The 27,892-nt window shown below is 45.6% G+C and overlaps 1 protein-coding gene across 1 annotated transcript; it reads left to right on the forward strand.

Annotated features, from left to right (window-relative positions):
- Positions 1 to 27,868, forward strand: LOC140716505 (synapse differentiation-inducing gene protein 1-like). The gene is made up of 4 exons (XM_073029299.1): positions 1 to 176; positions 6,902 to 7,352; positions 22,307 to 22,456; positions 24,657 to 27,868. The coding sequence occupies exons 2-4, from the start codon at positions 6,924 to 6,926 to the stop codon at positions 24,813 to 24,815; spliced, it is 738 nt and encodes a 245-aa protein (XP_072885400.1). The 5' UTR covers positions 1 to 176; positions 6,902 to 6,923; the 3' UTR covers positions 24,816 to 27,868.
- Positions 27,869 to 27,892: the final 24 nt, after the last annotated feature.

The following is a 27,892-nucleotide window of genomic DNA, read 5'->3' on the forward strand; positions in this document are numbered from 1 at the left end:
AGGAAGGGTCTGAATTCAGGCGCTCAGTCAGTCCAAGCAGCAGCTGTAGGAACCGGCGGGCAATAGGACCGAGGGTGCATCCTGCGGGAGCGCTGGTACTGCGATTCGTTCAGTGAGAAGCGGCACACGGAGCGGAAAGTTTGTCGGCGGAGACGCAGCAACGACACGGCCGGGGGGTAAGTGAGCGGGACCCTCCCCCAGTACATCCGTCCACCCTCACCCCTTCCCTCACGTCACTCCCTCCGCAATCCCTTCACGCACTCGCATCCTCGATTCCCTCCCTCAGTTCCCTTCACCCTCCTTCACTCTCCCGTACTCATCCCTACCGCCACCCTTACCCCCACCGCCGACCCTTTACCCCCACCGCCTTTCTCACAGCCCTCCCCCTCCATTTTTTTCTCCCGCACGCCAAGCTTTCACCCTCCGTCACCTGATGCCCCCCAACCTGGACCCCCACCTCACCTTCCTTCCCCCAATGTGATCTCCCTTTACCCCCAGCTACCTTTTTTGCATCCAGCCCCCATCCCAATGTGACCCATTTCCCAATTGTTCCCCATACCCCGCCCGCCAACCAAACATCGCCCCCGCACGCGTTGCACAGCAGCGGGAACTTTGATCAAGTCTCCTAAAGCATTGGATGCCGATGTGCAAAAATATTAACACATCACGGGGACATGGAATTGCTGCGAGTGTGGGCTCGTCTGTCAGTGAACCATTTCTCACATTAACGTCACACCAATCAGTCTATTTTTCACGCTGCACAATATACCTTCGTCATTAGTCACTCACTCTCCGTGTCTGTTCAGCTCGGATTCAACAATTGATCTTTCGTTCTTTATTCCTCCTCTTTGCTTTTAATTCATTCCTTAAATCCATCTATTGCTTTTTGTTCATTCTTCTGGTTTTCTTCATCCCGTCTTCTTATCACTGCTTCCACTCCACCCCTCACTCACTCTCTCCTTGACCCATCACTACCCCATTATCCCTCTATTTTCTGCACCCTCTCCAATATCCCCTCCCCCTTCCCCTCCCCACCCCCTTCCCCTCCCCCACCCCTTTCCCCTCCCCTCTTCCCCTCCCCTTTCCCTCTCTCCTCAATACCTTCTCTCCCCAAAAGCCTCTCTAATCATCCCCTCTCTTCAATCCCCTGACTCCCTCTGACACTCAGTACCCAACCCCCTCCAGCCCTGAATTTTATTTGTGTATGTGTTTGTGAGAGAGAGGTGGGGGGTGGATCATGCACATTTGTGTCGTGCCCGTGTTTTGTGTGTCTATTTCTGTGTGAGTGAGTGTGTGTGTGTGTGCATGAGGTTGTGGGTGCAAGTGATTGTATCTGTTTGCATGTGGTTGTGCGCATGAGGTGTGTGTGTGTATATGAGGCTGTGGGCGTGTGTGTGTGTGCGTGCGTGTGCATGAGGTTGTGGGTGCAAGTGATTGTATCTGTTTGCATGTGGTTGTGTGCATGAGGTGTGTGTGTATATGAGGCTGTGGGCGTGTGTGTGTGTGTGTGTGTGCATGAGGTTGTGGGTGCAAGTGATTGTATCTGTTTGCATGTGGTTGTGTGCATGAGGTGTGTGTGTGTATATGAGGCTGTGGGCGTGTGTGTGTGTGCGTGCGTGTGCATGAGGTTGTGGGTGCAAGTGATTGTATCTGTTTGCATGTGGTTGTGCGCATGAGGTGTGTGTGTGTATATGAGGCTGTGGGCGTGTGTGTGTGTGTGTGTGTGTGTGTGTGTGTGTGTGTGTGTGTGTGTGTGTGTGTGTGTGTGTGTGTGTGTGTGTGTGTGTGTGTGTGTGTGTGTGCATGAGGTTGTGGGCATGTTTATTTCTGTCTCCCTGTCATTTTCTGTATGCTGAGCTGCAGTTTCTTTACCAAGTTGTGACTTCACCATCCATACCTATAGAAACCTCATTAATGTGGCCCATGGAGAGATCTCATTATTTACCACAGCTCCGCGTGACTTCGATATCCATTCTCTCTCCTCTGTTGCATTTCTGACTGAATGAGTCACTGGTGATTTGGACTGAGATAGATGTTGTACAGAAATGTCACACAGCGACGGTACCATTAGGAGTGGGTTTAATGCATCAGTGTGAAAGTCAAGCAGGAAGCCAGTGTGGAGCTAGGGAACAAAGATGAACACTGCGTGAGTCAAACTAGGGAGCATGAAGTGACCCCAGCTTTGTCAAAGCGTTCTCGATTATACAGAAATATGCCACGAAGGTATGTGAAGATGTACAGAGTCTTGACAAATAACCTTTGGTCACATAAGTCAGTGTTACAACCAGTGATTTTGATCAATTTAACTGAGAACTTTTATGTGCGAATCACATGCTCCATTTTTCCACGGTACAGACCAAAAACAGGGAAAGTTGTGAAGCATAAAAAAAACAAAAAAAAATCAAAAAGTGAAATCTCAGTAGTTCAAAAGTATTCATCCAGCCTTTGCTCAGTACTTAGTTGACCTACCACTCGCGGCTGTTCCAGCCAGTAGTCTTTTTGGCTAAGTCTCTATTAGCTTCGCACAACGTGACGGAGCAAGGTTTGCCCATTCCTCCTTACGAAGTTGCTCAAGCTGTGCCAGGTTAGTCGGAGAGCGGTAGTAGTCAGCAATCTTGAGATCTTTTCAGAGGTGTTCAGTCGGGTCAAAGTGAGCCACTTATGGACATCCATTTTCATCATTTCAAGCCACTCTGTGGTTGCCCTGATAGTGTGCTTTGACCACAAGATATAGAAGCAGAATTAGGCCATTTGGCCCACCGAGTCTGCTCTGACATTTCATCCTCTCAGCCCCAATCTCCTGCCTTCTCCTTGTATCCCTTCATGCCCTGACCAATTAAGAATCTATCAGCCTCTACCTCTAATTATACATAAAGACTTGGCCTCCACAGCTGCCTGTGACAAAGAATTCGACAGATTCACCACCCTCTGGCTAAAGAAATTCCTCCTCATCTCTATTCTAAAAGGACGCCCCTCTATTCTGAGGCTGTCCCCTCTGGTTTTAGACTCTCCCACCATAGGAAACATCCTCTCCACATCCACTCTATCGAGGCCTTTCACCATTTGATAGGTTACAATGAGGTCAGCCCTCATTCTTCTGAATTCTAGCAAATATAGGCCCAGAGTCATCAAATGCTCTTCATGTGACAAGCCATTCAATAGACAATAGGTGCAGAAGTAGACCATTTGGCCCCTCGAGCCTGCACCGCCATTCTGAGATCATGGCTGATCATCTACTATCAATACCCTGTTCCTGCCTTGTCCCCATTCCCCTTGATTCCCCTATCCATAAGATACCTATCTAGCTCCTTCTTGAAAGCATCCAGAGAATTGGCCTCCATTGCCTTCTGAGGCAGTGCATTCCAGACACCCACAACTCTCTGGGAGAAGAAGTTTTTCCTTAACTCTGTCCTAAATGACCTACCCCTTATTCTCAAACCATAATCCAATTCTGCAACCACCGGCCCAGTCATCAAATGCTCTTCACATGACAAGCCATTCAATTCTGGAATTATTTTTGTGAACCTCCTTTGAACCCTCTCCAGTTTCAGCACATCCTTTCTAAGATAAGGGGCTACTAACAATACTCCATGAGGCCTCACCAGTGCTTTATAAAGTCTCAACATTCCATCCTTGCTTTTATATTCTACTCCTCTTGAAATGAATGCTAACGTTGCATTTGCCTTTCTTACCACAGACTCAACTCGTTAAGTTAACCTTTAGGGAATCCTGTACAAGGACTCCCAGGTACCTTTTTAACTCAGTTTTTTTTTGTATTTTCTCTCCATTTAGAAAATAGTCAACTCTTTCAAATCTCCTACCGGAGTGCATGACCATACGCTTCCTGACACTGTGTTCCATCTGCCATTTCTTTGCCGATTTTCCTAATCTGTCTTCGTCCTTCTGTAGCCTCTCTACTTCCTCAAAGCCACCTACCACTCCACCTGTCTTCCTATCATCTGCAAACTTTGCAACAAAGCCATCAGCCAAATCATTGACATATAATGTAAAAAAAAAATCGGTCTCAACACGGACCCCTGCGGAACACCACTAGTCACTGGCAGCCGGCCAGAAAAGGCTCCCTTTCTTCCCACTCTTTGCCTCCGGCCTATCAGCCACTGCTTTATCCATGCTAGAATCTTTCCTGTAATACCATGGGCTTGTAGCTTGTTAAGCAGCCTCGTGTGGCACCTTGTCAAAGGCCTTCTGAAAACCCAAGTGCACAACATCGACCAATTCTCCTTTGTCTATCCTGCTTCGGGTTGTTTCCCTGCTGAGGGATGAACTTCCTCCCCAGTTTAAGCTTTTTGACGGAGGCTGGCCGGGTTTTGTCCACGATCTCTCGGTAGTTAGCAGCATTCATCTTCCCATCAACCCTGACCAGAGTTCCAGTCCCTGCTGCTGAAAAGCATCCTCATAGCACGATGCTACCTCCCACATACGTTACAGTTGGGATGGTGTTACCTGGCCGGTGATTTACACCACGCATACTGCTATTTAATTTAAAAAAAAGGCATATCCTTGCCCATAAATACTTTGCAAAGTGTCACTTAGAAGATACTGTAAAGATATGGAAGAAGATCTTGTGGTCAGATGTGACTAAAGTGGAACTTTTCGGCTTCAACATTAAGTGGTACATCGATCCAGTTAACACCATCCCTACTGTGGTAGCATCATGCTGTGGGGATGCTTTTCAGGAGCAGGGACTGGCAATCTGGTCAGGGTTGATAGGTAGTTGAATGTTGCTAACTACTGAGAGATCCTGGATAAAAACCTGTTGGCTTCTGCCAGAAGGCTTAAACTGGAGAGGAAGTTTATCTTTTCGTAGGACAATGACCTGAAGCGCACTGCCAGAGCAGCCACGGAGTGGCTTCAAATGAATGTAATTCATGTCCTTGACTGGCTCAGTCAGTCCCGACCCTATCCTGGTGAAACATCCATGACAAGACCTCGAGATTGCTGACCACCTCCGCTCTCCAACTAACTTGAGTAACTTTGCAAGGAGGAATGGGCAATCTTGCTCCATCACGTTGTGCAAAGCTAATAAGAAACTTATCCAAAAAGACTACTGGCTGTAACAGCCACGAGTAGAGCTGGGAGCATGGAGGAACATCGGGAAATCTCCAGGAAGATCTTCTTCGTTGCTGCTGCTGCTGTGAGGTCCGGGATTCTGCTGGGAAGAACAGGCCCCCAGTCCTCGGGGTCGCGTTGCCGATGGCCTTTGGCCTTAATGGTCTTAATACGCTCGGCAGAGGATGGTGCTCTGAGAAGCTGTGCCGGAGGGGATGGTCGTCAGCTCGGAGGTTCGATGGACTTGGCGTCCACTATGGTCGGGTTGCTTTCGGTGTGTGCTGCGTCTGCGAGGCTGAGTCGGGCGGCGCCGTGGAAGTCCATAGCGGGGGTATTCCCTTCTGCCACTGATGTGGGATGGCGAGTCTGTCGGGACCCTGGGGACTTGTGGAAACTGTGTGGTGATTTCTTTTGAACTTATAGTCCTTTAACATCTTTGGACTATTTTTACTGTGCCCATGGTCTGTTTTTTTTAATCAATTATGCTATTGTTTGCATTGTTGTAACTATATGTTGTAACTATGTGGTTTTGTGCAGGTCTTGTAGCTTTAGTTTTTGGTCTTGTTTTTGTCTGGTGGATTTGGAGCTCCTTTCTGGGGAACGTGCTAAGACAGTAGCGCGATATTAATACGCAGCAGCCTCTCCGGACTCTGGATTGGGGATTGCCAAACATTACGTGGATTTTCTGGTGTAGTCTGTTTTGTCATATGCTTTTGTGATATCATTCTGGAGGAACATTGTCTCATTTTTTAACTGCATTGCATTTGTGGTTTCTAAATGACAATAAACTGAATCTGAATCTGAACTAAGTACTGAGTAAAGGGGGATGAATACTTCTGAACTGCTGACTGCTCAGTTTTTTAATTTTTAATTTTTCATGCTTTACAATTTTCTGTTTTATTGTAAAAAATAATTTTTTCTACCCTGTAAAAATAATGACCATGTGATTCACAAATAAAAATTCTCAGTTAATTTGATCAAGATCCCTTGCTGTAATACTCGTTTATGGGTAGGGGCTGAAAACTTTTTCAAGGCACCGTAAACTGGGAGGAGCTATGCCGTGTGGGGCAGCATTTTCACGCTGAATGGAAGGTTGTGGGTCCGCGACACATTCCAGATATTTGAACGCCAATAGTCCTTGCAACCTAATGTGGTACAAGTATGTCTATTTGATAAAAAAAAAAGTGCTTGCAGTCGTACGTCAAAAGATCTGTGACTGTTCACAAGTACAAGAGGAAGCCATGCTTCCAATGTGTTTTAAACACATTCATGCCTGGGATGTGGGGGTCATTGGCAAAGGCCAGAATGTGGTGCCTGCTGGAATCTTTTCCCTTTAAAGAGGCGGGTGCCAAAAGGCCCTCTTGAGATCCCACCATAGTTCACTGGAGTCAGTTGACCACAGTAAAAGTAAAGTTTAAACCATTATAACACAAGAGGCATACACACACCGGAGTGGAAATGTACAGAAGACACACACAGACAGCAAGGTAGCAGTGTGGCCACTTGAGACAAATACTATGTTCTCCTAAGGGGTTGTCCATTGGTGGGTCCTCAGAATGCTGTAGAGGTGTCCTTCAAACACACAAACTAAATAGTGGGCACACAAAACAGAGAGAGAGAGACACACACAGTACTGGATGCACTGAATACAACACACGTTCAGCATATATACACACCCGTACAGCATACAATAGCGAACACACATGTACAATGTGGTGAAGATTCTTTGGCTCGAATGTGCATTGGGTTTCGAAGTCTGAGTTTCTATTATCAGCTTGTAAACATTAAGATTGTAATGTCAGTGGACAGAAATACATTATTTTTTTGGCAGACATGACGCCCTGAAGCTATTGATGTTGGCAGCAGAGAGATACAAAGCAATGGAAGACTTGCAGGAGCTCCAGAGACCTTTGTTGGGTGAGCAGGGTAAAGGCAAACCCTTCAGTCATGTCCTGCTCTGCCGATCCCAGGAGAAACCCACACCTCCCTCAGAGAGAGCCCGGAACCACCTGACTCCGAGCAAGTCCCCATCCAGAATGGACGCCTGCTCACGTAAGGATACCGTGGACGCTCTCCGCAGGCCAAGCCTTGCACTCCAAGTGGAGCCCACGGTCCTCCTGAGTCTTAAAGGCTACAGTGAGACTACCTTCACTGAGTGCAGGAATGAGGAAGCTCAGACTGGAAACCTTGCCTGGCCCCTGGACCTGGAGCTTGAGTCAAGGCTGGACAAGGTTCCAACCATCTCGATCGATGTGGAGGACGTTCCATTTCTGGAGTTGCAGGTAAAGTAGTAACAATGTAAATCAAGTCAGATGCCCAGTGTATTGCGTCCTCTTCCCGATTCATTTTAATTCGGTTGTTTTTATTCTGGGATCTGGAGATCACTGATTACCCCGAACTGCTCTTGTGAAGGTGATAGCATCCCATCATTGATTTATTGATCCAATGTAGGGTGAAGGTGGGCCCATGGTGCTATTAGGGAAGATTTCAGGACTTTGTCCCAGTGGTGTCATTCATGTCAAGTCAAGTTTAGCTATTTAACTGAATACTGCACTATATACCCTCAGACGTGATGTTTCTCTGGACCAGGGTGCAAAGCACAGTGGTACTCGTAACACGTATAACACAAAATAACTTAGGAAAGTAAGAATAAAATCTACATATGAATTACATAGACAAACAAAACAAAGTGCATAAAGTAAATATTGTAGGGTACAGGACAAATCAACCAGTGATACTTTGAACATGATGCGGCAGGGAGTTTAGAAGCCTAATGGCCTGAGGGGAGAAAGCTGTTTCCCATCCTGACCGTTCTAGACTTTCTGCATTGGATCGCCTGCTTGATGGTAGAAAGTTAAAGAGGAATAGAATTGAATCAACTTTATTTCTTACATCCTTCACATACACGAGGAGTAAAAATCTTTATGTTATGTCTCCAACTAAGCGTGCAATTTATATTGATTTGCAATAAATAGTATGTACAACAGGACAGTCAATACAACAGAAATACAATTGTATCAGCATGAATTAATCAGTCTGATGGCCTGGTGTTAGAAGCTGTCCTGGAGCCTGTTGGTCCTGGCTTTAATGCTGTAGTACAGTTTCCCAGATGGTAGCAGCTGGAACAGTTCGTGGTTGGGGTGACTTGGGTCCCCAATGATCCTTCAGGCCCTTTTTACGCACCTGTCTCTGTAAATGTCCTAAATCGTGGGAAGTTCACATCTACAGATGCACTGGGCTGTCCGCACCACTCTCTGCAGAGCCCTGCGATTGAGGGAGATACAGTTACCATACCAGGCAGTGATGCAGCCAGTCAGAATGCTCTCAATTGTTCCTTCGTAGAAAGTCTTTAGGATTTGGGGACTCATGCTAAACTTCTTCAGCTGTCTGAGGTGAAAGAGGTGCTGTTGTGCTTTTTACACCGGACAGCCGGTATGTACAGACCACGACATCCTCGGTGATGTGTATGCTGAGGAACTTAAAGCTGTTCACCCTCTCAACCCCAGATCCATTGATGTCAATAGGGGTGAGCCCGTCCCTGTTACTCCTGTAGTCCACAACCAGTTTCTTTGTTTTTGCAACATTGAGGGAGAAGTTGTTCTCTTAACACCACTGTGTCAGAGTGATGACTTCTTCTCTGTTGGCTGTCTCGTTATTATTTGAGATCATGCCAATCAATGTAGTATTGTCAACAAGTTTATTTTGCAGAGTGGAGCTGTGGGTGGCAGCACGGTCCTGTGTATACAGAGAATAAAGGAGGGGGCTTAGAACACTGGCCTGAGGGGCACCTGTGTTGAGGGTCAGTGGTGAGGGAGCCCACTCTTCACACCTGCTGACGATCTGACAGGAAGTCCAGGATCCAGCTGCACAAGGCAGGGTGAAGGCCGAGGTCTCTGAGCTTCTGGTCGAGTCTGCAGGGAATTATGGTGTTGAATGCTGAACTGTAGTCCAAGAATAGAATTCTGACCTCAGCATCCCTCGTCTCCAGATGTGTAAGGACAGTGTGAAGAGCCGTGGCTATTGCGTCATCTGTCGATGGGTTGTGTCGGTAGGCACATTGAAGGAAGTCCAGTGTGGGTGGTAGCATGCTGTAGCTGTAGTCCTTGACCAGCCTCTCAAAGCATTTGCTTATTATTGAGGCAACACACAGAAAATGCTGGTGGAACACAGCAGGCCAGGCAGCATCTCTAGGGAGAAGCACTGTCGACGTTTCGGGTCAAGACCCTTCGTCAGGACTAACTGAAAGGAAAGATAATAAGAGATTTGAAAGTAGGAGGGGGAGGGGGAAATGCGAAATGATAGGAGAAGACCAGAGGGGGTGGAGTGAAGCTGAGAGCCGGAAAGGTGATTGGCAAAAGGGATACAGAGCTGGAGAAGGGAAAGGATCATGGGACGGGAGGCCTAGGGAGAAAGAAAGGGGGAGGGTAGCACCAGAGGGAGGTGGAGAACAGGCAGAGTGATGGGGAGCGAGAGAAGAAAAAGAAGAGGGGGAAAAAAAGCTAAATATGTCAGGGATGGGGTATCATCATTCAGACATGTTACCTTGGTCTTTTTAGGTACAGGGACAATGGTGGATGTTTAGAAGCAGGAGGCTGGATGGATGGGTGGGATCCTAAGGGCCCTGTGTACACAGCGGACGATTCAAGGACTTAGACGAAGAAGGCATACGAGTATATTTCCAAGCCAGGATGCTGTACAACTTGAAAAGGTGGTGTTCCCACTCACTTGCTCCCCTTGCACTACTTGATGGTCGAGGTTGCCACTTACATTTCCGACATTTGTTGATATATTCCTGCTAAGGAATCTGGAGAATCTGAGTTGGATCCAATGTGCATCTCCCTTTCCTGACAGATCCCAATCCCATTCCACATCTGTATTTTCAATGCATGAAGCAACTAACACAGCAAGGCGTATGGAAACACTAAAAAGGTGTGTTATTAAACAAGTTTCAACTTGTATTCAGGTGGTAACCAAAGACAGAAGCTTTCAGGTGTGTATTAAAAAAGGAAAATAAAAGATGTAAAGATTTAAGGAGGTAGCTCCTTGGGGAGTGAATAATTTACGTCAGTAATGGAGTGATGATAGTATCAGACTATTACCACTGATATATGTTGTGATTTGTTTTGTTATGTAGCAGCAGTACAGGGTAATGCATAAAATATACTATAAATGTAATAAGATATATACCTTTGAGGCCAATGGCACAGCTTCAAATCTGGCTGGCTCCTTACAGGCTTTCCATGTGTGCTGGGTTAGCAACTCAGCCTCGTGAGAAACAGTTAAATGCTATAGAGGTGGCAAAAATGGCACCCAATGCGCCATAAGGTGCAAAAAGGAACAATATATATAAATTAAGTAATAACAATAATCATAATAATAATAATAGGCATCCGTTAGTCTTGTGAGACCATGGGTTTGTGCCTTGGAAGGTTTCCAGGGCGCAGGCCTGGGCAGGTTTGTATGGAAGACCGGCAGTTCCCCAAGCTGCAAATCTCCCCTCTCCACACCACCGATGTTGTCCAAGAGAAGGGCACTAGGACCCAAGCAGCTTGGCACTGGTGTCATCGCAGAGCAACCTGTGGTTAAGTGCCTTTCTCAAGGACACAGCACGCTGCCTTACCTGTGGTGCAACCAATGACCTTCAGATCACTAGAACGATGCCTTACCCACCAGGCCACGCGCCAACACAAATTAAGTAAATAGTGCAAAACGAGAAAAATAATAAGGTAGCGTCATGGCTTCATTGCCCATGGAGAAATTTCTTGATAGAGCGAAAGAAGTCGTTCCTAAATTGTTGCAACACACACAAAACGCTGGAGGAACTCAGCAGGCTAGGTAGCATCGAAGTTGGACAAGGTTCCAACCATCTCGATCGATGTGGAGGACATTCCATTTCTGGTGTTGTAGTTAAAATAGTAATGATGAAAATCAAGTCAGATGCCCAGTGTATTGTGTCCTTGTATCAGCATGAATTAATCAGTCTGATGGCCTGGTGTTAGAAGCTGTCCTGGAGCCTGTTGGTCCTGGCTTTAATGCTGTGGTAAAGTTTCCCAGATGGTAGCAGTTGGAACAGTTTGTGGTTGGGGTGACTTGGGTCCCCAATGATCCTTCAGGCCCTCTTTACGCACCTGTCTCTATAAATGCCCTGAATAGTGGGAAGTTCACATCTACAGATGCGCTTGGCTGTCTGCTGCACTCTCTGCAGAGCCCTGCGATTGAGGGAGATACAGTTCCCATTCCAGGCAGTGCTGCAGACAGTCAGAATGCTCTCAATTGTGCCTTTGTAGAAAGTCTTTAGGATTTGGGGTCTCATGCTAAACTTCTTCTGAGGTGAAAGAGGAACTGTTGTGCTTTTTTTTACCACACAGTCAGTATGTACAGACCACGACATCCTCGGTGATGTGTATGCTGAGGAACTTAAAGCTGTTCACCCTCTCAACCCCAGATCCATTGATGTCAATAGGGGTGATCCTGTCTCTGTTACTCCTGTAGTCCACGACCAGTTTCTTTGTTTTTGCAACATTGAGGGAGAAGTTGTTCTCTTGATACCACTGTGTCAGGGTGATGACTTCTTCTCTGTTGGCTGTCCTGTTATTATTTGAGATCATGCCAGTCAATGTAGTATAACAATATATATAAATTAAGTAATAATAATAATAATAATAATAATAGGCATCCGTTAGTCTCATGAGACCATGGATTTGTGCCTTGGAAGGTTTCCAGAGCGCAGGCCTGGGCAGGGTTGTATGGGAGACCGGCAGTTTCCCAAGCTGCAAGCCTTCCCCTCTCCACGCCACCGATGTTGTCCAAGGGAAGGGCACTAGGACCCAAGCAGCTTGGCACTGGTGTCGTCGCAGAGCAACGTGTGGTTAAGTGCCTTTCTCAAGGACACAGCACGCTGCCTTATCTGAGGTGCGACCAATGATCTTCAGATCACTAGAACGATGCCTTACCCACCAGGCCACGCGCCAACACAAATTAAGTAAATAGTGCAAAATGAGAAAAATAATAAGGTGGCATCATGGCTTCATTGCCCATGGAGAAATTTCTTGATAGAGCGAAAGAAGCCGTTACTAAATTGTTGCAACATACACAAAACGCTGGAGGAACTCAGCAGGCTAGGTAGCATCTAATGGAAAAGAGTGAACATTGACGTTTTGGTTGGAGACCCTTCTTCAGGATTGGAGAGGAAGGAGAAAAGTCAGGGCAAGAAGGTGGGGGAGAGGGCAGGAAGAAGTGCAAGGTAAGAGGTGATAGGTAAAACCGGGAGACGGGGATGGGGTGAAGTAAAGAGCTGGGAAGTTGATTGGTGAAAGAGATAAAGGGCTAGAGAAGGGGGAGGCAGAGAGCAGAGGACAGGAGACCAGGGGAGAAAGGGAAGGGGGAGGAGCACCAGAGGGAGGTGATGAGCAGGTAAGGAGATAAGGTGAGAGAGGGAAACAAAAAGGGGGTGATGGCAGTTGCCGGAAGTTCGAGAAATAACTGTTCAAGCCATCAGGTTGGAGGCTACCCAGACAGAATTTTAGGTGTTGTTCCTCTAACCTGACTGTGGACTCATCAGGGCAGTAAATGACTGAGATATTGGAATGGAAATGGGAAGTGGAATTAAAATGGGTGACCATCAGGAAATTCTACTTTTTGTGGCAGTCAAAACAATGGTGCTGAAATGCTAAGTGTGTGCCTTCAGGCTGTTGTAGTACCTCTCTGATGGGGGTAATGAGAAGAGGGTATGTCCTGGGTGGGGTGGGGGGTCCTTAAAGGTGGATACTGTCTATTTGAGATGTTGGGTTTTGAAGATGTCCTTGGATGATCTAAAATCTGTGATGATCAGTCTTGGAAAGGGATGTCAAGTGGTTGTAAAGCATTAGATGCCAGAGTTAAGGAGGGTTGAAACATTTGATGGTTTGAATGCGTAATCTAATGACCATTGTGTTGAGAGACAATATAGATGAGAAGACATGGGAGCAGAGGGAGATATAAGTAATTGGGATCTGGAACAGATTTGCAGTGGAATTTTTAAAAAATGAGTTTGTATTTAAAGAGTGAGATGAGCCAAGTAGATACACCCTGCCCACTCTATCTATGCCTCTTATAATCTTATTAGCCTTTATCAGATCTCCCCTCTGCCTTTCACGCTCCAGGGAAAACAGCCCAAGTTTATCCAGTTTCTCATGATAACACATGCCCTCTAAACCAGGGAACATCCTGGTAAACCTCTTCTGCACCCTCTCCAAGGCCTCAACATCTTTCCTATAGTGGGGTGAACAGAACTGTGTGCAATGCTCCAGATGTGGTCTAACCAATATTTTCTAAAGTTATAAGCACTGGGCTTCCTCCTGGCTCTCAAGTTTCTTCCCATATTGAATTGAATTAAATTGACTTTATTTCTTACATCCTGCACATACATGAGGAGTAAAAATCTACGTTATGTCTCAGTCTGATTGTGCAAATTATAGTAACTTGTAATAAATAGTGTGTACAGCAAGATATACAACAGAACAGTAAATATAGTGTAGAAATACAATTGTGTCGGTGTGAATTAATTAGTCTGATGGCCTGGTGGAAGAAGCTGTCCTGGAGCCTGGTGCTCCTGGCTTTAATGCAGCTGTATCGTTTCCCAGATGGTAGCAGCTGGAACAGTTTGTAGTTGGGGTGACTCGGGTCCCCAGTGATCCTTTGGGCCTTTTTTACACACCTGTCGTAGTAAATATTCTGAATAGTGGGAAGCTCACATCCACAGATGCGCTGCGCTGTCCGCATCACTCTCTGCAGGGGCGAGCCCGTCTCTGTTCCTCCTGTAGTCCACAACCAGCTCCTTTATTTTTGTGACATTGAGGGAGATGTTGTTTTCTTGACACTACCATGTCAGGGTGAAGTCCTCTTCTCTGTAGGCTGCCTCGTTATTATTTGAGATAAGGCCAATCAATGTAGTATCATATCGCAAAATGTGCGGGTTAGTAGATTAATTGGCAACTGCAGATTATTCTTTGATGTAAGTAATTATTAGTTTTGTTTATTATTGTCACATTATTGGGTGTATGGGGTGCCCAGGCCCCTCTGGTGAGGGGGCTCGTCATGTCCATTCCGGGGCAGCTCACTCGCCTTTGGTCCCCAGCGGACACTCAGCTCTCACCTGCGGCTCCAACTAGCTGTTTGCATGCGACAGCAGTCACACCCTGGTACAGCGCTACAACAGGCAGGCTAAGCCAGGTGAAGGTGTCCGGTGGGTCTCGTATCTTGGTGAGTTACGGGTATGCCTGTCCTAGTATGCGAAGTTATCTCCGGCGGATTGGCCAGATGAGATCTAACAGCCAGGAAAGCGGTACTGCAATGCGCCATGGAGAGTGATGGGCATGACAAGGCACAGAAGAGCACATGGGCATCCACTGCAACCAAGGAAGACCCCAGTTTGTGATGCTTGTTAGTACCGCTGGTCCTGGACTTCTGAGGTCAACATAGTGCCCCACTACAATGGATTTTCCACTTTAAAAACTCTCCTGCACAGGTTTCCTGTCATTGTTAGACATGATAGACACCCACCACGTTATTATTGTCACATGCACCTAGATAGAGTTAAAAAAACAACTTGTCTTGTTCGGCACGGACTAGAAGGGCCGAGATGGCCTGTTTCCGTGCTGTAATTGTTATGTGGTTATACCGTTTATATAGATCAACTCATTTCACAGAGCATTCAGTTATAATCGGATAAACAGTAACAATGCAGAGTAAAGTTTAGAAGCTATCGAAAGAGTGCAGTGCAGATAATTGATAAAGTGCAACTTTATCATGAGGTTGATGGTAAGGCCAAGGGTCCATCTTAATGTACAAGAATTCTGTATAAAAGCCTGCTAACTGTGGTTTAGAAACTGTTCTTGAGCCTGGTGGTACGCACTTTCAGCCCAGTGGAAGAGGGCAGACGAGAGAATGCCTGGGATGGGTGGGTTCTTTGATTATTCCGGCTTCTTTACTGAGGCAGGAAGATGGACTGTGTTCCTGTGATGTGCTGAACTGTGCCCACAACTCTCTTCAGTTTCTTGCAGCCGTGTGCAGAGTGGTTGCAATACCAAGTCGTTTTGCGCCCAGACAGAATGTTTTCCATGGTGCCGTGATAACGATTGGTAAGAGTTGATATTTTGAATTTTATTTTTTCAGCCTCCTGAGGAATTAAGAGTTCTGGCTGAGCTTTCTTGGCTGTGGCATCAATGTGGTTGGATCAGGATAGGCTACGGGTGATGTTTTCATCTAGGAACTTGAAGCTCTGAACCCTTCCAACCTGAACAATGTTGATGTAGACTGGGGGGAGGGAGGAGGAGGGAGGAAGAACTGAAGGGAGAGAGAGAATGGATAAATAATATGTATGGTACAAGGAGGTAATGTTAGGATGGCTGAACTGGCCTCTGGCAGCTTGCATGGACAAAATGGGCTTTATTAACTTTATCTGTGTCGTTATACTGTATGCATTGATTTGGAGATCCTGGAGATTTGGGCAAACTATTTTCCACATACATTGGCTTCCTAAAACCATTCTTCTGTTGCTTGTCTGGAACTTCAGCTGCTCAGAGGATTTTCATGCATCAGGAAGCCTCGACGGAGTTTCCAAGGAGCCAGAAGGGCTGCTTTTATAGAATGGATGACTCCTTTGTTGGGGGATGATGCTGAGGCAGCAGCTGTGAGTTACCGGCTCTACAGGCTTATGCCTAGCTCATTTATTTTTCATTATTGTGAAAGTGATAAATTTACCTAAGTTATTCAAGTTCAAGTTTGTTGCCGTGGGCAAACGTACCCAGGGTAGAAATGCATGAACATTAGCATTAACATTAACATACGTGACAAACATAAGTTACATATGAATATAAATTATACAGAACTTGCATGGCATAATAAATAGATACAACACAGTGCAAGCTAAGGGGTGCTGCTTTCCCGTGACAACACTTTGTGTAGTCGTGCTCAGTGGTGGTGAGGGTTTTACCTGTGATGGACTTCGTTTTATTTATCCGTCTTTTTAATTGCTGGCAAGATCGCTCTGCTACGGAGAGGGAGAATGTTGCCCAGGTTTTCTCCATTTTGGATGTGGATTTGGACGATGGACTTTTTTTTCCAACCTTATGGTTATATTGTATTGTGTTTTTTGCCCGACCTTTCTTGTTTTTTTTTTTGGAGGAGGGGGATTTGGGATCCATGTGCCTGTTTTGTGTTTTGCGTGGGGAGGAAGGAATTGGGGGTTTGGTGATTGTGCTGCTGTTCTTTCCTTCTTGGTTTTGTGGCTAGCTGGAGAAGAATTATTTCAGAGTTGTATACTTTGATAATAAATGAACCTTTGATTTATAGTCAGCCAATTATTATTAGTAATATTGGGTCATGTGGGCGAAGCATTTCTTTAAAGTCAGTTCCCAGAAAGGAATGTTGAGAAACCCCTGGACTGGACGACAGATATGGGCGGGAGATATCAGAAACCCCCTCCACACCTGCATCTAGTGGTGGGAGCCTGCAACCACCTTGTGACTGATGACAACAATTCAGAATTTAAAAGAAGACATGGTCAAAATCCATAACAGCAAAAATGTAGTCCACTTTAAGACCTCCATCCATAATTGGTTTCTGACAGAGGTTAGACTGGTTCAGCTGAGATAATGACTAGATTATGTGCTCAGATTTATAAATTCACAATCTTTCTGATGCAGAGCCAAACGTTTAAAATATAACTGCTTGTCACTTAAGTCCTTGTTTGTGAGTGGAATACACATTGTGAATTTGTATACATTTCAAAGTACTGTTGGCACCCGAAGCTTGCTTGGAGAAAAATGCCTAATGGTTTATTATTCTTTGCCCAGTTTTCTAATCATTCACTTGTGAGAAATAAGTAATAGTCCAGACGATTCTTCCACTGCGATTGGGTAGGACTACAACCATAGGTCATGAGTTAAGGCTAAAAGGTGAAAAGCTTATAAGGGGAACTTGAGGGAAAACCTCTTTACTCAGAGGGTGGTGAGAGTGTAGAACAAACTGCCAGCACAAGTGATGCACGTGAGCTTGAGTTCAACATTTAAGAGAAGTTTGGATAGGTGCCAGTACATGGATGACAGGGGTATGGAGGGTTAGGGTCCTGATGCAGAATGTTGGGAGTAGGCAGTTTAAATGATTTTGGCATGGACTAGATGGGCCAAAGGGCCTGTTTCTGTGCTGTTCTTTTGTATGACTCTGTGACTCTGTGATTCATTGGGATTAGAGTAATATACCTGTTTACAACTTGAGCCACCCTAAATCCCTTTTATTAGTGCAACACTAAGAGAGTGACGAACAGACAGACAGAGGAAAGGGGGATTGCGAAACAGGGAGATGGGAGTGAAAGAAAAAGCAATGCAGAGAGGGCAGAATAGAAAGGGAGAGAGACAGGGAGCCTGGGAAGTGAGCAAAGGAAGAGGAGTTGTAATTAAGCTACATACATTGTAATTTTTTTGATTTAACTTAGAGATTGTTCCAATCCCCCTAAAGAGATTTCTCCCAGAGTCCTAATCAACAGCTCATGCCCAATATACTCTTCTTCAAACAAATGTGCATCTTACAGGTAAGAAGTGTCTGGGAATTTGATGATTCCCAATGTTCCTCTACATCCTGACGAGGAAATTTATCACTGTTCCTTCATCTGCCTGATTCAGTACAGGCTGTCTCCGGGTTACAAACACGTGGCTTACAAACACCTCTATGAATGAGCAAGCTTTCATAATTTTATTAAAATCGAAAGTGTGTCATATTCACTTCCATGAATGTCAGAAGTAGTTTCCCCTCTCTCCATTAAGAGCATAGGAATTAGTCCCTTCGACCCATCGAATCCGCTCTGCCATTCAGTCATGGCTGATTTATTATCCCTCTCAACCCCATTTTCCTGCCTGCTCCTGCCATAACCTTTGACAACCTTACTAATCAAGAACCTATCAGCCTCCACTTTAAATATATTCAGTGACTTGACCTCCACAGTCATCTGTGTAAATGAATTCTACAGATTAGCCACCCTCTGGCTAATGAAATTTCTCATCTCTGTTCTCAAAGGTTGTCCCTCTTTTCTGAAGCTGTGCCCTCTGGTCCCAGACTCCCCCGCGAGTGGAAACTTGCTCTCCACGTCTGCTCTATCTAGGACTTTCAATAATATTAGGTTTCAATGAGATTCACTCTCGTTCTTCTAAAGTCCGGTGAGTACAGGCTAGGAGCCTTCAAATGTTTCTCACACATTAACCTTTTCATTGCTAGAGTCATTCTCGTGAATCTCTTGACCCTCTCCAATGCCAGCACATCCTTTCTTAGATAAGGGGTCTATAATTGCTCACAATACTCCAAGTGCGGTCTGACCAATGCCTTTTAGTCAGTCTTACGTGCTTTTGATACCATTTATTATAATATTATAGAGGGATGGTTAACGTATTGAGGGATTTTTGTGTGTTTTTTGGACAAAATTGACTGAACATCTGTAAAAATGGAACCTGTTCATTAACCAGGGATGGTCTGTACTGGAACTCCTAAAATTCAGAGCCCATTGGGGTTAATTTAACAGATGGTGAGCAGTGGCTCTCTGTCCTGTCATGGGACCAAAGCACTTCAATAACACATCCCTCATCAGAGATGCTACCTGACCCGCTGGATATTTCAGCATCAGATGTCCAGCAGGTGTGTCGTGCATCTCGGTGTTCCAGCGTCATCTTTTCTGCTCTCCTGCCCTCAACACCTTCCCCTGTTTACACCTTCTCCAACTGGAATTACTTGCCTCTTTTAGACAAAACTAACAACATTTCTGTCATCTCTACGACCTTGGTTGCCAAGCTATTACAGATGTCCTCTTTGAGCTGACCGCCAGGCTCTCACTTTGAAATTTAAAGCCAATTTGGACTTCTCAATAGACAACAGGTGCAGGAGTAGGCCATTCGGCCCTTTGAGCCAGCTCCACTAATCACTGTGATCATGGCTGATCATCCACAATCAGTACCCCGTTCCTGCCTTCTCCCCATATCCCTTGACTCCACTATCTTTAAGAGCTCTATCTAACTCTTCCTTCAAAGCATCCAGAGAATTAGCCTCCACTGCCTTCTGAGGCAGAGCATTACACAGATCCATTCCATTCAACTCCGTTCTAAATGGCCTACCCCTTAAACTGTCCCAAATTCGACTACAGATCATCGGCCCCAAATATTAACTCTCCCTCATTCTGTCTTAACTGCAGTTGTGCCCGACCTCCTAATTATCTCCAGTATTTTCTCTTTGATCTTTATTTAGAGATACAGTATTGAACAGGCCCTTCTTCCAGCCCTGCCACTCAGCAACCAACTGATTTAACCCTAGTAACACACACACAATGCTGGTGGAACGTAGCAGGCCAGGCAGCAACTATAGGAAGAAGTACAGTCGACGTTTCGGGCTGAGCCCCTTCGTCAGGACGGGTCTTGGCCTGAAACGTCGACTGTACTTCTTCCTAGTTGCTTGAATTTCCAGCATCTGCAGATTTCGTTGTGTTTGTGATTTAACCCTAGCCTAACCACGGGACTATTTACAATGACCAGTTAACCTACTGGTACACCTTTGGACTGTGGGAGGAAACTGGAGCACCTGGAGAAAATGGGGTGGTATGGTAGCTTAGAGGTTAGCACAACGCTTTACAGTACACGTGATTCGGGTTCAATTCCTGCTATTGCCTGTAAGGAGTTTGTACATTCTCCTCCGGTTGTTCCCATTTCCCTCAACCCGACTGGTTGGTAGGTTCATTGGTGATTGTAAATTGTCCTGTGATTAGGCCAAGATTAACCTGGGGGATTGCTGGGCGGCGGAGGGCCAGAAAGACCTGTTTCATGTTGTAGTTCAATAAATTTAAAAAAAAACATGCACACAGGAACATACAAACTTGCTTACAGAAGACGCTGGAATTGAACTCTGAAAATCCAAAGCCCCGAGCTGTAATGGCATTGTGCTAACCAATACCCCACCCACATCTTACTGCCCATTTGCCTCCACAGATGCTGCCTGACTCACCGAGATCTTACAGCACCTTGTTTCTTGTTCCGGATCCCAGCATCTGCAGCCTCTTCTGCCTCAAGACAAATCTGTGGTTACACGCACACAAAACACTGGAGCAGCTCAGCAGCATCTATGGAAATGAATAAACAGTTGATGGGCTGAGAGCCTTCTTCAGGACTGGAAAGGAAAGGGGAAGATGCCAGAATATATAAGGAGGGGAAGGAGATCTGAGGTACAGAGGAGATTTACCAGGATGCTGCCTGGTTTAGAAAGTATGCATTATGATCAGAGTTTAAGGGAGCTAGGGCTTTACTCTCTGGAGAGAAGGAGGATAAGAGGAGACATGATAGAGGTATACAAGATATTAAGAGGAATAGACAGAGTGGACAGCCAGTGCCTCTTCCCCAGGGCACCACTGCTCAGTACAAGAGGACATGCCTTCAAAGTAAGGGGAGGAAAGTTCAAGGGAGATATTAGAGGAAGGTTTTTTTACTCAGAGAGTGGTTGGTGTGTGGAATGCACTGCCTGAGTCAGTGGTGGAGGCAGATACACTAGTGAAACTTAAGAGACTACTAGACAGGTATATGGAGGAATTTAATATGGAGGGTTATATGGGAGGCAGGGTCTAAGGGTCGGCACAACAATTGTGGGTCGAAGGGCCATATTGTTCTATGTTGTATGATAGGAGAGGAGAGGACCATGGGAAGTGGAAAGGAGGAGGGGACTGGGGACAGGTGAGAAGAGTTAAGAGGCCAAAGTAGAGAATAGAAGAAAAGGGGAGGGCAGAGGGAATTTTTACTGGAAGGTAAAATCCTAGGTTGCTGTGTTAGCCTCCAGTGAGTCAAGTGATTGCACTTCAATGGTTATTTATTTGTTGTGAGAGCTGTGGGATGTTCTAAGGACAAGGTTGGGGGGGGGGGGGGTAGGGGTAACTTTTTACAAATAATCATTTGAAAATGCATTACTTGACTTTGCCTGGGCTGGGTGATTCTTATTTAAAAGCAAGGCTTCCTGTAATGCTCATGCATCAAACTAACACCCTCATCGTGGCCCATGAACCTTACTATCTGCACTACACTTCCTCTGCATTCAGTTACTGGTTTTCCTTTTAGTATTACTTCAATGTGCTTTAAGCTTAGAATGATTGATCTGGATGGCTTTCAAAACAAAGCGGTTCCGTTTATCCTGGTACATGTGACCAATTACCATAAGCACTCAATAAAACAGAACCTGGAAGAAGGCATTTTATTTATTGATTTTTTTTCAGGGATACAGTGTGGAGTGGGCCCTTCGAGCCGTGCTGCCCAGCAACCCCCCCCCCCCCCACCCCGATTTAACCCTAGCCTGATCACGGGACAGTTTGCAATGACTAATTGACCTACTAACTGGTACGTCTTTGGACTGTGGTAGGAAACCTACACAGTCACGGGGAGAGTGTACTGACTCCTTACAGGCAGCGGCGGGAATTGAACCTGGGTCGCTCGTACTGCAAAGCATTGTGCTATCCGCTACGTTACCATGCTGCCGCATTAGTATACATACACTGTATACTCATCACAAATTGACGCACTGCCCCATTGGGTATGAAGAAGAGAAGAAGAATAGCCCTTAACTCAGCAGTGGCATTATTGGGGCACCATCTTTTGACGGTGTTTCCGTAGCAAGCTACCCTTGTTTTTACGAGGCCCAGTTGCTAGCTCGACACTCAACCCTGGATTCGAACTTGAAAACCTTCGCTCTGGAGTCCGGTGCTGATATTATTGCGCCACGAAGTGGGACGCCATTGGGTATAACAAGCTCAAAGAAAAGGTTCAAACTACATTCATGATCAAAGTATGTATGCAGTACGCAGCCATGAAACAAAGAAGAAACCGTGGAATCAGTTCAAAGAAAAACACCAAACCCTCCCCAATGTGCAAAAAAAAATTGCGCAAATGACAAAAATAGAGTGAGAAACACAGAATATTAAACACCAACCCACTGAGTCATTGAAAGAGTCTGAGCACATTCTGTTCAGCCCAATCCAGTGCTGTGCCATTTGTTATTTGCAGGTTGCCCTGATCAAAATTGCACAAAATAAGGAGTGACCAGAAACATATCATGATGTGAACTACAGAGTTGAATCCACAAACCGCGTCAATTAAACCTTGCCCAAGACCCAGGGCTCCAGCACTGTCCTTTGACAGCATGGAGGGTGTTTGAATAACGGACTGTTTGATGTTGTCCTCTTTCACAGGCCGACCATTACAGCGATGACGACAGCGATACCGATAGTGAAAGAACTTTCTCCCTCAGTATTCCTCAGGATCATTTGGGTCTCGCCCTCTTCTCCATGCTCTGTTGCTTCTGGCCAGTGGGAATTGCAGCATTTTGCCTGTCGCAGAAGGTGAGGCAACATGTTCTTGTGGAAGCAACACGTACAACACGCTGGAGGAACTCAGCAGGTCGGACAGCATCTGTGGAAACGAGCGATCAATGTTTTCAGCCAAGACCCTTCGCCAGGACTGAAGAGGGAGGGGGGCCTCCCTTCCCTTCTCTCTCTTCCCCCATCCCAGTTTCAGTTTGCCTCCTCTTCCAGCTGCCTATCACCTCTCTTATGATTCTGCCTTCTACTACACAGTGCTTTCCCCTTACATTCCTTCTTCACCTTTCCTGCCTATCCCCTCCCCCACCCCTTGATCTTTCCTCTTACTGGTTTTTCACCTGGCACCTACCAGCCTTCTCCTTCCCACCCTCCCCCCCTCCTTCCTTATAGGGCCCCTGCCCCCCTCCCTCTTCAGTCCTGACGAAGGATCTCGGCCCGAAACATTGACTGCTCGTTTCCACGGATGCTGTCCGACCTGCTGAGTTCCTCCAGCGTGTCGTACATGTTGCTTTGACCCCAGCATCTGCAGTGTACCTTGTGTTTAATGTTCTTGTGGGGGAGTCTTCAAAGGTATATTAGTCTAGCCACAAGGACGAGCTACAGAATCTTTGGCCTTGTCTCCAGTTTTGAATGTTGAGGAGCAAACTGACCAAGGTGCTTAACGTCATTTGAGAAAACCATTCCCTCTGATTTGATTAAAATGCAGGGGATATCTGGGAATATCACTGGTAGAATCTGTGCGGGCCTGGCTTCGAGTCTTTTGAAATTCCCTTTCTGCATGGCAGATCACCCCCTTTGAGAAGCTGGTGAATTGCCTTCTTGATTCTGAGCTATTCCTAAACTAATCCACCTGGAATTGATGGCATTGTGGCCATGTTTGAGGATGAGCCAGGTAGTGTGGAGGAAGCAGGAAATCTTCAGAAGGACTTGGACAGATTAGGGAAATGGCAGATGAAATATGTGTAGGGAAGTGTATGATCATGCACTTTGCTAGAAAGGATAAAGGCATAAACTATTTTCTCAACATGCAGTGAATTCAGAGATTTGAGGTATAAAGTGACTTGAGAATCCATGTGCAGGGTTCCCTCACAGTTGGCGCAGTTCAAGTCAGCATAAAGGAAAGCAAATGCAACATCAGCATTCAGTTCAAGAGGACTGTAATATAGAAATAAGGATGTAATGCTGAGGCTTTATAAGGCATTGTTCAGACCACATTTGGAATGTGGCGAACAGTTTTGGGCCCCATTATCTAAGGAAGGATGAGCTGGCACTGGAGAGGCTCCAGAGGAGGATTATGAGATTGATCGCAGGATTGAAAGGATTAACATGTGAGGAATGTTTGAAGGATCTGGGCCTGTAGTCACTGGAGTCCAGACAAATAGGGGGAGGGGTGGGATCTCAATGAAACGTACTAAATATTGAAAGGCTTGGATATAGTGGACGTGGTGTGGATGTTTCCAATGGAAGGAAGGTCTAGGACCAGAAGTCACAGCCTCAGAAAAGAAAGATGTCTCTGTACAGCGGAGATGAGGAAGAATTTCTTTAGCCAAAGGGTGGCGAATCTGTGGAATTCATTGTCACAGATGGCTGACGAGGCCAAGTTATTGGGTATACTTGAAGCGGAGGTTGATAGATTCTTGATTATTAAGGGCGGAGAGAAGTCAGGAGAATGGGGTGGAGAGGGAAAATAAAGAAATCCGTTCTCCACCAACCTCTCAGGCCATGAATTCCAGATATCAACCACCTGTTTTGGTGAAAAGTAAAACCCACAGATCCCCTCTAAACTAATGCCCTCTAGATTTATGGGAAGAAGATGACACTCATCTATACCCTTCAATATACTGTACCCTCCCCACCCCAAGGAAAATAGACCCTGTCTTTCCTCCTAATTGAAACACTCCACCCCAGGAAGCATCTTGGTGAATCTGCACCTCACCAGTGCAGCCCCATGCTTCCTATAGAAAAGTAAGTGGCACACTGTTGGATAGATAGATAGATAGATACTTTATTCATCCCCATGGGGAAATTCAACTTTTTTTTCCCCCAATGTCCCATACACTTGTTGTAGCAAAACTAATTACATACAATACTTAACTCAGTAAAAAAAAAAAAAAAATTGAATTATCAATTTGAAATGCATAGTTAGGGCAAAAAGCTTTGCTTGCTTCTCTATTTAATGCTTTCATGTGAAAATATAACTCCTCATCTGGTGCCCTTCCAGACCAGCAAAATCATGGACAGAGGGGATTATCACGAAGCCAGATCTGCCTCCAAGCAAGCTTTTTGTATGGCCGTCTGTTCCATTGTCCTTGGTGTGTGTACATATGTTGCAGGTGTGGTGGTTCTTGCCCTCTACATGTCAAGGAATGCCCATGCATAGTGATAATCACCGTCATTGAAGGGAGATCCGCATCTTTCATCAGTGTACATTGAAGGGGGCATCCCAGCGTAGAGACTGCCGGCCATCCTGACTGAGGCCGACTGGTATTCCCGCTCAAGGATGTCTGATCTGAGGAGAAGTCTGGGTATAAGTTACACTTGTGGAATGTGTAGATGTGCTCTGTATCACAATCATATCACTTTACATACAACTGGTTCATCTGGCATAAAATAGAGGCCCCATGTGGAGCAGTGTAAAGGGTCTGGAAATGGGGAAGGAACATGGGGATTGGATTAACCTCCCCCAGCATCCATCCACCTGTCTTTTTTCTTCCTTGTTTCAGCTTTCCCATGCCTCCCCCACCTGGCTTTATCTACCCATCACCTACAAGCCTTCTGCCTCTGCGTTTCCCTCTCCTCCCTCCCCGACTTGGGTCCATCTACCCATCCTCCTAATCTGGTTCCAACATCCTCTGTATGATGGCCATCTTCACTCTACACCAGGGGTTCCCATCCTTTTTTTATGCCACTAAGCGAGAGGTCCATGCTCTACACTCTTGGCCCTAATGAAGGGTCTTGACCAGAAATATTACTGTTCCTTTGGCTCCACTAACGTTGCTTGACTCGTTGAGTACCTCCCAGCAGTATTTCTTTTTTAGTTCAATATTCTAACAGCTACAGTCTCTTAAGCAACACATACAAAAAGGCAGCATGCACGGAAAGGAACAAACAGTGGAAGTTTCGGGCTGAGGCCCTTCACTAGGACTTCAGCATCCTGATGAAGGGTCGTGGCCCGAAACATCGACTTTGGTTCCTTTCCACGGATGATGCCTGACTTGCTGCGTTCCTACAGCATGTCGCAAGTGTTGCTGTGGATTTCCAGCACCTGCAAGATCTCTGGTGTTTGATTAGCTGCAGTCTCCCAAAAACGGCGTTTTTAAAGAATAATTACATAATGACTGAGAAACTTTTACCTATGCATTCATTCTCTATACACTCTCAATAGCTAACAAGGGCAACACGCATTGCCCATCTCAACAGCCACATCAAGGTCATCTTCCAGAACTGCTGCAGCCCTGAAGGTACAACTGAAGCATTTTGCTTGAGATCGTTTGTAACGCACCTCATGCTCTATGTTTTAAACAACTTAACACTGATAACGGAAGTAAATACCATCTTCACCGGTACAGTCATGTAGCGTATGAAAGCAACACAGGGCAACGAGGTCAATTGGTTTCAGAAAACACTCTAGTGCAGGGGTGTCAAACTCATTTTAGGTCACGGGCCGGATTGGGCAAAATGCAGCTTCATGCGGGCCGGATCAGTCGGGCGCATGCGATCGCAGCTTTCATTGCCTCCGTTTTTTCAGCCTGTTCTCATGTGTCTCAGTCTCTGCTATAACTACAAAATGTTTCACTTCACAAATTCCGTTTCTTATGAAGAAGACTGCTGAGCAAGCATTATTTTTATGATTGGTATTAACTTACAATCATAGGCTTCACATCGCCGGGCCATTAATAATTAAAATAATAGATCTATCTAAAATGATCTCGCGGGCCAGATATAATTGTACGCCGGGCCGGATATGACCCGCGGGCCTTGAGTTTGACATCACTGCTCTAGTGTGATTGCAGTTATAATGTCAAAGCAAAATTATTTAAGCTCTTAATGGAAGAGCATCTACTCTCAGTGGCCACTTTATTAGGTAGGAGGAGAGGTAGATTCGGAGACTGTCCACCTAAACTGAGAGCGAGACTTGATCGATCTAAGCACTGGGCCGATTTGGAAAGGCCACACGTGGGGTCCAGGCCCAGATTTTATTGATGCGGTGGGGCTCAGCGTACAACCTAATGTTTGGACGATTTAAACGCCAGGCCCGATGGACTGAACAGGAACAAAACGGTTCTGCTCACTGCTCCGATGTTTTACTCCGCTCTGTGATGAACTGAGGCTGTGGCTGGGGGCCGGTTCCGTGTCTGAGAACTAACTAACTTTTATACTAAAATGCTATTTGCTAACTTTTATTGTTTGCACGATTCGTCACCCCCCCCCGCACATTGGGTGTTCATTCTTTTTAGGGGTTCTTGTTTCGTGGCTGCCTGGAAAGAGAGGAAACTCAATGTATACATACTTTGATAATAAATGTACTTTGAACGCTTCCTGTACTTAATAAATAAGTATGTTCACAGATAAGAGTGTATGTTCACAGTCTTCTGCTGCAACTTCAAGGTTTGACGTGTTGTGTGTTCAGAGTTGCTCTTCCGTGTATCACTGTTGTAATACCTGGTTATTTGAATTACTGTCACCTCCCTTTCAGCATGAACCAGTCTGCCCATTCCCCTCTATCCTTTCTCATTAACAAGGCAAATTCACTCACAGAACCACAGCTTTTTCTTGTTGTTTTCTGACTATTCTCTGTAAACACTAAAGCAGGGGTTCTCAACCCTTTTTGCGCCATGGACTAATACCATTAACTGAGGAGTCCATGGACCCCAGGTCTAGAGACTGTTCTACAAGAAAATCCCAGGAGATCAGTAGCTTCTGAGATACTCAAACCACCCCATCTGGCACCAACAATCATTTTACGATCAAAATCACTTTTCTTTCCTATTCTGATGATTGGTTTGAACCTCTTGACCACAGCTGCATGCTTTTTTTTTTGCATTGAAGTGGTGCAACGATGGGCTGAATAGACATTTGCATTAACAAACAGGTGTATCTAATAAAGTAGCCACTGCGTGTGTATCCCGATGGGAGTCATCCATCCGTGGAGCTCATTGGGAGCCAGCCACAACAGAAGGGCATGTCTAATCCTTCTCCTCTGGAGAAACTGTATCCCACTAGCAGCAAACAGCTATGGAAAAATTGGTGTTATTGTTAATGGAAAAGATCTTTTTTTTACCATGGCTTGAATTTTGTCAATGACACACTGGTGGCAGGAATGACTGAGGTACTAAAGAAGCTAGAGATAGCTCTGGCACTCGGGACCTCAGCAGCAGGAAAAGGAAATGAGGGTTTCTTTAAACATGTTAACATACCTTATGTGGCTGTAGTTAAATTGTAGAATCTGAAATGGTA

This window comes from Hemitrygon akajei, chromosome 25 (genome assembly GCF_048418815.1).
Source record: "Hemitrygon akajei chromosome 25, sHemAka1.3, whole genome shotgun sequence".
Lineage (NCBI taxonomy): Eukaryota > Metazoa > Chordata > Chondrichthyes > Myliobatiformes > Dasyatidae > Hemitrygon > Hemitrygon akajei.

Bases quoted from the DNA above. Each gene is read 5' to 3' on its own strand.
- LOC140716505 (XM_073029299.1), top strand. From the start codon at position 6,924: ATGTTGGCAGCAGAGAGATACAAAGCAATGGAAGACTTGCAGGAGCTC. The intron at 7,353-22,306 runs GTAAAGTAGTAA...CCTCTTTCACAG, and splicing joins TTCCATTTCTGGAGTTGCAG to GCCGACCATTACAGCGATGA. The intron at 22,457-24,656 runs GTGAGGCAACAT...GTGCCCTTCCAG, and splicing joins CATTTTGCCTGTCGCAGAAG to ACCAGCAAAATCATGGACAG.